Source organism: Bubalus kerabau, chromosome 17, assembly GCF_029407905.1.
Source record: "Bubalus kerabau isolate K-KA32 ecotype Philippines breed swamp buffalo chromosome 17, PCC_UOA_SB_1v2, whole genome shotgun sequence".
Lineage (NCBI taxonomy): Eukaryota > Metazoa > Chordata > Mammalia > Artiodactyla > Bovidae > Bubalus > Bubalus kerabau.
Window position 1 is genome coordinate 5553902 of NC_073640.1, and position 12512 is coordinate 5566413.

The window sequence follows — 12512 nt, forward strand, 5'->3', positions numbered from 1 at the left end:
GGAAACAGTTCTTCCAGGGTCAGTGAGAGCATGAAGATAAAAATTAAAATAGAGGGTTGTCGTCTAGCTGGAGCCATTTTTGCATATGATATCCTTGCATCAAGTGTGTCCAGAATGACTTGCCAGATCTCTCCCCAGATCTGTTAACTTTAAACCAAGAACCCACAGGACAGACTTGGAGCAAAGCACACACTGGATTCTTGATGCAGCAAATGACAAAATGAAGCTAGTCTGAGGCTGCAGGTTTCAGTGGATGCCTGTTGCTATGGCATGAGTCACTCTGTAAGATGTAAAGGACAGAATCAAGCTACTGAATGAAGAACTTTCCTAGGTCTGTATCTTAATATTTTTATTTCAGGGGGAAATTTGTCATCTGAAGAACTGCGCAAGGAGATAACAAGGGCATTGCCTGAGAAAGACTGCCATTCAAGGTCCCACAGGCCACTTAAGCTCAGTGTCATCACGCCGCAGAAAGCAGGGGCTTCACCGTTGCAGATTAAACTCTCAGCCATTCAGTGGTGCCAGATGTGAGAGAGACAGGACAACCAGTAGACTGGAATATATTCCTCAAGGGCAAATTATTAATATACAAAAAGAGATAGTTATTAGGCAGATCTAATCTTTTTCACCCCATTGGAAAGCATAGAGAAAAAATGAAATTGTCATCCAAAGAGGCCTTAATGAGCATGTTCACTGTAAAGCTTAGAAGTCCAGCTTTGCTTCTTCTAGTAGTTTACACTTTCCATATGCCCCCCTCTCTCTCTATCCAGGCTATCTGTTCAAACACTACAATACAAAAAAGTATATAATGAATTGAAACATTTCCCGTCCATCACCCCAGCTCTCCAGTTCCTACTTCCCACCCCCCAGAGGATTACATTATGTTGTTTCATGTTTCCATCCAGTCTTCCATTCTTATCTTTATGAATATGTAAGCTAAGAAAAATACAGACAACTTTACGGAGAGGATGTTTCTTAATTTTTCAAGTTGTTATCTTCAGTGCTTGGGGCTTCCCTGGTGGCTTACCAGTAAAGAATCTGCCTGCCAATGCAGGAGACCTGGGTTCAATCCCTGGGTCAGGAAGACCTCCTGGAGAAGGAAATGGCAACCTACTCCGGTATTCTTGCCTGGAATATCCCATGGACAAAGGAGCCTGGCGGGCTACAGTCCGTGTGATTGCAAAGAGTCGGACATGACTTAGGGACTAAAGAGCAGCAGCAGCATCTTCAGGGCTCATTAATCATTTGGCCTTATTCATCATTACTATTTTTAACGATAATGATGTTGATAAATCTTTCCAGAGCTCCCTATCCCCTCAGGATACAGTTCATGGCTACCCTGGACCCTTTCGTCAGCTCTGAGGACCAGCTTCATCTCTGGTTCTCACTTCCTCTCTTTGCAGCTCTACTGCATCTTTCAGTTCCTTTGAACATGCTGTTCCTTTTGCTTGGAACATTCTTCTCTTCCTGAAACACTGCTAATTCCCCACCCCCACCCTGCTTTCCCTGGCTAATCTCCAACTCATATTTTAGGTCTTGGCTTAGAATCACTATGTGCCTGTCTCCTTCCATCAGCACACGGTCTTGAATTCTCACAGCAATTACTCATTCATTCATTTCATAAACATACATTGAGTGTTGCTTACTTGCCAGGCACTGCTTTAGGCTTATCTACCACACTGGAGTGTCACTGCCTGCGTTGATACCTCATATATATGTGTGTGTGTTATTGTACTGTAATTCACATATCATCAAATTTACCCTTTTAAGTGTATAATTCAGTGCTTTTTTTTTTTTTTTTTTGTATATGGACAAGGTTCTACAACCATCACCATTATCTAATTCCAGAACATTTTCATCACTCCAAAAATAAACCCAGTAGCAGTCATTCTCCATTCTCCCCTCCCTTCCTTCCCCCACCCCCCAACTTTCTTTCTGTCAATAAATTTGCCTATTCTGGACATTTTATACTTCTTTTACTTAGTGTTTTCAAGATTCATTCATGTGGTAGCATGTATCAGCACTTCGTTCTTTTAATGACTGTCCATTGTACGAATATATCACATTTGCTTTACCCATCCACCAGTTGATGAACATTTAGGTTAGTGTTTCTTCTGAAGCCCTGTGATAACAAGACTCCATTTGTCTTGCTCACTATCATATCCCAGAACCTAGTGCGATACCTGGCACTTATTAGATATTCATACTTTGGGAATTCCCTGGCTGTCCAGTGGTTAGGACTCTGTGCTTTCACCGTTGGGGGACCAGGTTGGATTCCTGGTCAAGGAACTAAGATTCCACAAGCCTCCCAGTGCAGCAAAAAAAAAAAAAGGTTCATATTTTGTTCAACATTAAAAAAAAAAGTGTTGAATGAATAGGTAAATCAAAAGCTAGTTAGATGGTTACAATACTTATAGATTATATATTTATCTCCTCAGTAGAGATCTGTTGAAGGTATCCTCTTTTCTGCACAGTACTGAACTACCCCTCTTCTTTCTTCAGGGAGGAAATAGGGTTAAATTTAACCTTTCTTGTTTTTCTTCAAATCACTCATTTGGATCTTAGCTGTATACAAATTCCCCATTTGGAAACTTACAGATAACGTTTTGGGTATTAAAACATTCTGTTTTTTCCTTCATCATTTCTCATACAGAAATCTCAACTTCCTTCTACAGGGCTTTTTGGTGCTTGCAAAGGCCTCCTATTCTTTCCAAGCTGGTCACACTGGGACAATCAATACCTATGACAGATCAACCTTTCTTTTTTCAGTTTTAATATTTCTTTGCACCCTGTTTTGGCTCCTTGATTTGGAAGTATCTGACATTTAGAACAAGGAAGTCAGTTCGACCAGGGACTGAGTGACAGTCCTAGCCAGCACTCAGCACTTAAAAAAATAGCTGTTGAACAAATGAATGAACGAAAGAATGAATGAGTGAATGAACGTGAATATGTGAGGGAGACACTGCAAAACGCAGACTCCGTGACCAAATATTGGGTACCTTCTGTGTCCCAGTCCCTGCGATGCATACCTGGATAAACGGTAAACAAAACAGGAGTCCTTCCTTGAACCAGGGAGTTTCTAAAATCACTAGTTCTAGCTGCATTATTAGATTTCCATGTCTTTTTTTTTTTTATCGTACACCTGATGATTTTCAGAATCGAATTTTATCTAAGGATCTACCCATTTGCTTAAGTCCCAAGTAGGAAGTTCTGATCTATTGGCAGCAAAATCTGAAATCACAAGCAACCCCCCCACTCCCCCACCCCTGTTTAATCCCGGAAAAACTGTCGAGTCCCAAAACGCGAAGCTTCCTGGTGTTGGGGATTCCAGGACGTTGAACCTCAGATAGAACGGACAGCAAGTCCACCAGAGGGTGCTGCGGGGGCAAATTCGTGCCGGGAGGAGAGCCTGACCAGTGACCCTCGGGGCTAGGTACGCGTCTGGAGTCCTTTCTCTTCTTCCCCGGGTTTCCTTCCTACCCCTCGGACCACCGCCGCCCCTCTGCCGACGGGGGGATTCTCCCTGAATGACCAGCTGTTCTCGGGGGCTTAAAGGTGCCGCGTCGCCTCTGGTCCTGAGCCCCAGCCGCTCGGGCCACTCCTGCCCCGAGGCCGTCGGCCCGGGCCGGGCCGGGCCGGGCGGGGCGGGGCGGGCCGGGCGGGGCGGGCGAGGCGTCCCCGCCCCGTGTCCCCGCCCGGCGCCGCGCGGGCCGCGAAGGGGTTAACGCGGGGGGCGGGGGGCGGGGGTGCCGTCGCGCCTGCGCGCTGTCGCCCTCCATTGTCTCCGCGGCGGCGAGGAGCGCCGGCGAGCGCAGCCCGGGAGCGAGCGGCGCGGCCGGCGGGGCCCGCGCGGCAGGGCCGAGAGCGCGACGCGAGCGCGGCTTCGCGAGATCCGCGGGCCGCCGGCGCCGCAGCCCGCCCGGGCCTCGGGGGTCCGGGCCGCCGTCCCGGCCGCGGCGTCCTGAGGCGGCACGCGCCGGCGCCCCCGCCCTCCTCCTCCGGCGGCCGCTGCTGGGCGGGCGGCCTCCTCCCCGCGGCGCCCGGCCCTCGGGAGCCCGGGGGCGGCCTGGGGCGCGCCGAGCCCGCGCGCCGCGCCTCTCCGGACCGTGAGGGGAAACATGCGCCGGGCTCGGGACGCCTGCAGCCCGTAGTCTGGGTCCCGTCCGGGTCCTCTCTTTTTCCTTTTTCCCTTCCCCTCCGGTCTCCTTTCTGTCCCCCCCCTCCCCCGTATGCCCGCCCAGCCCTGCCCCCGCCGCTGAGGACAGGGGGAGGGTCTCGGCCTGCAGGCTCCCGCCCCGCCGGGGCCCGGGCGAGCATGGGCGGCAAGCAGAGCACGGCGGCCCGCTCGCGCGGCCCCTTCCCGGGGGTCTCCACCGACGACAGCGCCGTGCCCCCGCCGGGAGGGGCGCCCCACTTCGGGCACTACCGGGCGGGTGGCGGGGCCATGGGGCTCCGCAGCCGCTCGGTCAGCTCCGTGGCGGGCATGGGCATGGACCCCAGCACGGCCGGCGGGGTGTCCTTTGGCCTCTACACCCCCGCCTCCCGGGGGGCCGGCGACGCCGAGAGGGCGCCCGGTAGCGGAGGGTCGGCGTCCGACTCCACCTATGCCCACGGCAATGGTTACCAGGAGACGGGTGGCGGTCACCATAGAGACGGGATGCTGTACCTGGGCTCCCGAGCCTCGCTGGCGGATGCTCTACCTCTGCACATCGCACCCCGGTGGTTCAGCTCGCACAGTGGTGAGTCCGCGGGCGCCGGAGGCCTCGGAGGGTGGGGTGCCAGGGAGGGCGCGCCGAGGTACCCCGCACCTTCGCACGCGTGCACGCAAAAGGTCTGGAGGTAGAGTGCGCGACCTGGGTCTGGCTGTCGTCCCCTTGGTTCCCGAAGCCAAGGGATGAATGGAATACCCACGCTCTAGAGGCTTTCTGAGAGGCCGAGGAGAGCCAGGTGTGTGAGGACTTCAGGCGTTGGTTCACTTGTGGATGCCTGTTGAAGTCTCATTCATTGGCCTCCCGGTCCTCAGAGAAGTCTGGCTGGTCGCAAGTCGGCCTCCGTGCTTCGTTTCTGTTACTGCTGCATTGTGCTGGGTGCACCGGTAACACAGAAGGATCCAATTTGACCGAGCATCTCAGACAAAGGATGTGAAAAGAAGATTGGGGCCAAGTGGGGTTTGGATGAGGGCACTTGGCTCTTGCTGGAGAAGTGGGTGCCCAGTTTTGCGGCTGTGCTGGAAATCTGAATTGTTTAAAATGGAGCGGCCGACAGGCTGCTGCCATAGACAGGTGTGGCCTGCTGGTCGGAGGGCCCAGCCAGGGAGCCTCCCTGGGAGGCTTTGCGGGACCGGGGCTCTGGTTACCCGTGCTGCATGCAGTAGCAGCCTTGGCTCAGCGACTCTTGGATCCCTCCATCTTTTTTCTTCTCCTCCATGCTAAAGTGCTTGGGTATTCTGCATCTTTTTGTGACCAAGACATGGCAGTTCTCTTGCCCCGCTGTTGGCACATGTCAGCGGGAAAGGAGGAGTCAAAGGACCTGGATGAATTCATTTTGTGAACTTCTGGTGACAGGTCAGCAAAAAGCTGGAGGAGGATTTCCTAGACTCTGGCAGGGCAGAAAAGACACTGGCAGGAGCTTCTGGAGGAAAACAGGTCTGTCTGCTTAGCTAACCTGAGAAACCAGGTTAGGCCTCCAGAAAATTGGTCAGAAGGGGTGTGGGACCGCTATTGACTAAATGGTGAGTTGGAGTAAAGAAGTTAACATATTCAGACTCCTTTGGGTGACTTCAGAAAATTTAGATACTGTGTAGAAGAAAGATTGCCCTATGGAGGATTTATCTGTTGGATCACTGCTTGCTCTTGTGAAATAGGGGAGACACTTTGGATCTCTATTTCTGGAAATAATGTTAATTTTTTTTTCAATTCTTTAAACTGATTGTGAAATGAGTTTTAGGGAGGAATAGTGACTAATTAATCCTTGAAAGTGGCTTTTAATTGCTAGGATGGAATTTTAATCCCTGAACAGACTTCTAGGTATCATGGACTCTGCCCTGAAGAGATGTAGGGTGTGATTACCTCTGGCACTTTCAGACATCATTTGATCAGCTTTCGACATCTTGAACTTAGTAATCTTCCTTATAAAATTTGGCCCAGAAAGGGTCAGGTGTATTTTTGAGGTGATTGTAGTTAAGTTTTTAAGAGAACTGTCATTAGTGTCTGAGTTTAAACAGAAAAGCATGATAAGACCGTTCTCAAAAGTCACAGGTCAGATTTTGTGTGTAGAAGGAATGTAATCTTAGAGTAGGAGTTCCCTTTTTCCACTCAAGTTTCTTTTGTCTTTTACCAGAAAGTTCTTTTTCCTTATTCTGTCACCAGGTTTCATGCCAGAGTTATGAGCTTGGATTTGGATTCTAAAATTCAGACTCCTCAGCTGTAAAACCTTAATTTTTTTTTTTTTTCTTTTTCCAGCTAGAGGTTAGGAAGAGCTGCTGAACCAGGGACTACAGGAAAAGTTGAAGCATATTAATCCTTTGAGGGATTGACATTGAAGTGTGTGTGTGGGGGGGGTGCTGTTAATATTCAGGGTAGCAGCATGGTCATCATGGGCCATCCTGGCCTTTGTGGGCATTGAACATGCCTGGCTCTGCCCATTCAGTGCCCCAACAAATTTCAGAGCGCTCTTGGTTGGGGCTTGACTGAGAACCACTGCCTTAGGGATTTGTTGTTTTATTCAAGTGAAATAATTAGTTTTTCCTATGCAGCTCATTTGAGAGGAACTTTGATGCTTCTGTTCTTCTGCAGTGGTGGTTCTCTCTCGCCTTCTGAAACAGGCCACAGGCCCTTCCTTCCAGGACATCCCTTTCCTCTCTTGTTCGCTGCTTGCTTGCTGTAAGACGAGAAACTTGTTTCCATCCTGGGGCCTTTGGGTAAGGTCCCAGCAGTTCTCACTCTTGGGTCTGAGGAGCAGAGGAGTAAGGATGTCAGGGCACAGTTGACTAGGTGTCTGGAAGTTGTTGTGATGTCGTTGTTTGTGTTTCCAAGGTGCTTTTGGATCTCTTCATGGGCACAGAAAACAGTTGTCTGTGAAGTAAGTAGGGGAGTTCAGTGAGCACGAGGCTTCCTCAGAGGGAATGAACTGATGCTGTGTCAAGAGGCAGAATGCTAGGGTCCCAGGAGCTGTGACCTTGGACGAGACACCTCACCTCTTTTGAGTCTTGTCTTTGTTATTTTTAAAATACAGATAACAGCCTGTAAAGGTTGTTCCCCAAATCCTGGGAGGATACATGGCAGTCACATTTGCCTCCGCCAGGGTTGTGACCCTAGCTTGCACACTCTGTTCTCTTCCCCTGGAAGGCTTTTCCTTCCATTCCATACAAAGATAACCTTTTATGATCCCTTTAGGCTTAACTTAAATTTCTCCTCAAGGACCACTCTTAAAAATTGCCTCCCTCCTGTCAGTCTCTTCCATCACTCACCTGTTACCTTAATAGTACTTAACACACTTTATTTATCCATTTACTGTTTCTGTTTACTTGAACTGAATTTTTACTCCATGAGAGCAAGACTGTGCCTCTTGATCACTGTTGTAACTCCTACACTCTGTGTGCCATGCACAAATATTTGTTGAGTGAATGAATTGAATGTTGTATGTCCATCATATCATTACTCATCACTGTAACAGTAGGAGGTAACATGGTTTTATTCCCATTTTACAGGTGAGGAAACTGAGGTGTAGAGGGAGGTTAAGGAACCCCCACAAGGCCAGACAGCTAATGGGAGGCAGAGCTGGGATTGCAGTGCAGGCCTGCCAGTGTCAGAATCCATTTGACCTCTTAGCCATTACCCTCTGCTTCCTCTCATCCTGAAACACAAGGAAGCTGGGGAACCTTGTGGAAATCTCACTGGCCTGCTTGTCAGAAGGCTGGGCTTCTCTCCTGCTCGGTCTGCTCCTTCACTGCCTGACTTGTGACCTTGTGCAAGCGAGTCATTTCACCTTGAAGTCAATCATTTCTCCACCTGTTAAAATGGAGATAATACCTGCTCTGTCCACCTTACCAGGCCGCTGTTGTGGTCTCACGAGAGGGTGTTTACGAAAGCCAAGTCATGTATAATGGGAAGTGGTTATCTTACAGGGGTCACTTCTGTAGTTCTCTGCCTTCTTTCACCTCCTCAGCATCTGCTGGGCAGAGAGACTTAGAATCATGTGAACTCTTTGTCCAGAATGAAAGCAAGTGCTCTCTGCTGAAATTTGACCTGTTTTGAGGGGGCCATCCGTAATAACAAATGCCATTTGAGAAGAGCCGCCTAATAGAGTCCGAGTCTTTTCACATTAAAATGTGTTTTGCTATAAGGCTTTTTACTCTTCTAATGGTTGTCTGGGTGGTATTCTGGAGGTCTGGTCATCCTTTTATAGTCCTGTTTAATTCAGAATGCAGATTGCCAAATGTGGGGGGAAAATACAGAGACCCAGCATGTTGGAAGGAAGAGGTTGCCCGTTTTACTGGGCCTGAGTATAAAATGGCTGGTCATTGAGATTTCCCTCCGCCATCTTAGTCGTATGTGTGTATACATGTGCATGTTCAGGAAACTAAACTGTTCTCTGTTGTCACCAGGCCATCAAAGGGGCCAGTAGAAGGTGACTTTTGGTAAGTCTTTGAACCTGCTAGCAGGATATCTCATGGGTTCTGTTTTGCTGACACTCTGGGGTTCTCAAGTGATTTGATCTTCTCTGTTCTTAGAGTTGCCAATCCCATTGAAGTAGATCAGAAAGCCTCTTTGTGCCTCACTCTAGGTGTGTGCTGGATGTAATGGTCCTTTCCATGGATTCTGGAGAAGGAAAACCATTCTGTGGCCTCCAAGTAGCAGGATGAGTCCTTGCCCTGCAAAAGTTCTATCCTTAATGAAGACTAGTTTTTTTTTGGGAAGACTTTTTACAAAGAAGAGTTTTTAGTTCTCTGTTACCATGAGGGCTTGTTTGCTATAAAAGAAAAGTAGGGTTCCCTTGAGGAGAAGATCATTTCTTGAAGGTCACAGTTACTTCTTCCTCATTGGGGTTTGAAAGGTGTTGCAAAAAACAGTGGTTTCACTCTGTTATGGGATGTGTACATTTTGCCATTAAACAGACACACACCCCCAAATAGGTCACAAGGAATACTCTCTGAGCCAAAGCCACTCTACCAGAAATGCAGCTCTAGTTGCTTTTGGGAAAAGGAACATGCTTTGTATTTTACAGATATGATATTCAACCCAAGTTTATTGGGCACTTATATTTTAGCAAACCCAATTTTAAAACTAAACTTCAATTTTGACAGTTTCAAAATTGGGGGAAATGTCATAGGGAAGTGGTGGTAACTTAAATGGGCTCTTGGTCTCGCTCTTACAAACCCTTAAGTAGGGGGTGTTTTTAATGACTGGGTCACTGAGGTTGTGGTACCAAAATCTCAAAGTTAGTCCAAAACTCAAATCCTGTTACTAGTCTTGTAATGAATGCTTACAAATTTTCGTCTGTCTCTTTTCCAAGCTTTGTCATGGCCTGTCTCAATCAGATGGTTCCTAGTGATGATGGTGGGTGTAGGCTTGAGTATGAGACCTGGCAGTTTTCACCTCTGAATCTTTATTTCCTCATAAGGTCACATGCTTATCCTTGAAACCAACAGTTGGGCTCCTGATTTTGATAGGTTGAATGGATGAGGGGTGAGTTGCGGGTGTGAGTGAATAACCTGAAGAGCAACCCTCAAGTGTGAAGCAAATAAGAACCAAGTTGAATCTTAAAGCAGCAGCTGGGGTACTTATAGACTGGTGAGACTGTTTACCTTGAGATCTCCCTGGAGTTGCTGGAATTGAGAGTACAGCCTTGCTCTGCTGGGAGTAAGGAGGAAGGAGGAGTTGGCTGTGCCCTGTAAAGTTAGAGGAAGCATGGTAAGAATTTATAGTGCACTCCCAAATCTGCAGTGAGAAGGAGGCAGATGCGAACACTGAGCTCTCCTGATTTCTGTGAATGGTTCACAGGGTTTGCAGACGTGACTCTGCCCAGTGTTCTCCGGAGCCTGGTTAACAAATGCAGCTCCCGGAGTTCAGTAGGACCTGAATTTGTCACAAATGATTCTAAAAATGTAGTCAGAATACCCTCTATAAATGAAAGGCACCCCTACCATGGATTTAACTTTTCTCTCCCCAGAGAACTCCAAATGCTTTTCTTATGCATTCATCCCTTTCAACATCTCTAAACTAGATTCCCAAGTGGAATCCACACGGATCTTATCTTCTATTGCTCCCAGAGGGTATATCCACCCAGAAGAGCATTGTTCAGTCTTTGGCCCTTTTCTTTCATGTGGTACCAAGCATTTTTCTCCTGCAGGCAGGCCTGAGCCGGTCTGCCCTAGTCCCCAGATGCTCTGAGCAGAAGGTGGTTGGGGCAGGGTCCCCTCCTCCGTGCTTCTCCTCCCCTGGTTTTTCTCCTGAGGCGTGTTTGCCGTTAGCTGCCTGTGCTGCAGGAGGGCTTCCTGAGTTATATCCTCTTTCTTCTATCCCCAGCCGGGAAGCTAGACAAGTCAAGATCGTAGGATAAATCCAGACTTAAATGTGGACAAAGCACCTTTTTCATTTTATTTTTTAATTGACGAAGTATGAAACTGTATGTGTAGATCTGTTGAACTAAGACATTGATTTATTCAACTGTGATTGATTGCTTCCAGTATCCCTAGGTGCTGGGCATATATACTTATGGTGAAGGTGGTTAGCATTTGTTCTTTCTAAGAATTTTTGCTTCCTCACTCCTCTGAGAGAGAGTCTGAATACTGCAGCCTGTGGAAGATTTGACCTTCTTCTTCGTTCCTCTGTTGAACACACAGACAGATTCATGTGCTTGTCCATGAGGCTGCTACGGGGATGGTCTCCTCCTTACTCTTGGCTCACACTCTCCCTTCTTTCCTCAGTCCTCTGTCTGGGCTGGGGCAGGTCATCTGTTCTTTGTGTTTCCAGGCAAGAGCCTACTAAGAAGAAATTCCTCATATGTGCCAACACGAGCGGTCCTCTTCTCAATGGAAATTGCAAAAGAAAAACATTTTTTTGAAATTATCTTTGCCCTTCAGTATCTTTGTCATCCCTAGAGCCTCTTTTCTTTCTGGTCACTGAACACTGTTTTCTGGAAGCCTTATTCACCACCCTTTTAACCCATGTCTGTGAAATTTATCCTAAGCCAAAATGTTCTTAAGGAAGTGTAAGTAAGAGTGTTTCCTTCTTGGTGTTGTGTTTGTCTGTGAGCTCCACGACATTGACACTTTAGTGCTGTTTTAAGTAATTTTTGAAGGCAACACTGGTGACCAAAATGTTATTTCTCCCCCAGAAATTTTTAAATCTGTGTTATATTTGAGGTGTGTGTGTGTGTGTTTTTTTGTTTTTTTTACCCAAAGTAAAGAATATAGAATGTTCCATGCTGAAAGACTTTACGCTTTACGTAGACTTTGGCTGTTGAGGTGATACCTTAGTCTCTGAAGGATAATCTTTGGAGAAACCTCTCCTTGCATTTCCGTGTATGTGACCTCTTGATCTTGGTGAGTTACACTCGGCTTACCATGGCCCCAGCTTGCTTATTGATCATACTTTCAGCCCTCTACAAAATGTAATTAAATAAGCCATGCTTCAAAAAGAGTTATTCTGTAATTAGTCACCTCTGTATTGTACAGTGTCTTTTAAGGTCGAAGTTGATTTTTAGCATGTGGAGAAACTTAAATATGGAGTCGCCCACACAATCTGAGACAGAGGTAGGAGAATGCAAGACTGAGACCCCCCCAAGACCTTAGCCAGCTTGGTCATTTTGCCCACATTTCTCCAGTGTTTGGAGAACACCCCTAATCCCCACCCCTGCTGAGATGGTGCTTTTCCTTAGAGAAAGCTATTAGGATTCTTTATCTTGATTCCCACCTTAGTACTCCAGGAATCCTGCAAGGATTTGAGGGAGCCCTAGGGATTCCAGTCTAGGCCGATGGAGCATTTGGTTTACATAAATACAAATGAGTTTTCTGTAATCTTGTTTGATTCTCTTTAGACCATACACACTTCTAATGCCCTCAAAGGTACAGCACCATCTAAGTCAGCTTTCCAAAGAAACTCTGTGACAACTCTGCCCACCACTGTAATAAGCTACGGAGTGTAACGTTAGACCCTCAGTCCTGCTCAGAGATGGCTGAAAGATTCATACCATTGCAGCCAGTTGCCCTGGCGAACTCTGGTTAAATTCAAGGCCTGTGTTCAGGATTGGCTTGCAAACTAGCTGCCTTCCATCTTAATATCTGAACAAGCCCAGTCATGTTGGCTGTGTTTAATCCATCCATTTCCTACCTCCTCTCAAATGCAGAGGCCAAATGCAATGTAAAAGAATAGTGAATCCAAGCATCTCCAGTATTTTGAGGTATAGGAATCTCCTATGAAGTGGCAGACCTTTGAGAAATAGTATTATGAGCTGTTCTGTTTTTGCTGTGGCTTTGGAAAACCTTTGGATTCTTCTACTGAACATTTGTT

The 12512-nt window shown here is 47.4% G+C and overlaps 1 protein-coding gene across 6 annotated transcripts in view; it reads left to right on the forward strand.

Moving 5' to 3' along the window:
* Positions 1–3792: 3792 nt before the first annotated feature.
* Positions 3793–12512, forward strand: part of ZNRF1 (zinc and ring finger 1) — an 86329-nt gene continuing 77609 nt past the window's right edge. For all 6 annotated transcript variants that reach the window (XM_055553514.1, XM_055553513.1, XM_055553511.1 and 3 more), the window contains exon 1: positions 3793–4739. In XM_055553514.1, coding sequence (XP_055409489.1) covers positions 4316–4739 — 424 coding nt within the window. In that variant the 5' untranslated portion in view covers positions 3793–4315. The remainder of the gene's footprint in view (positions 4740–12512) is intronic.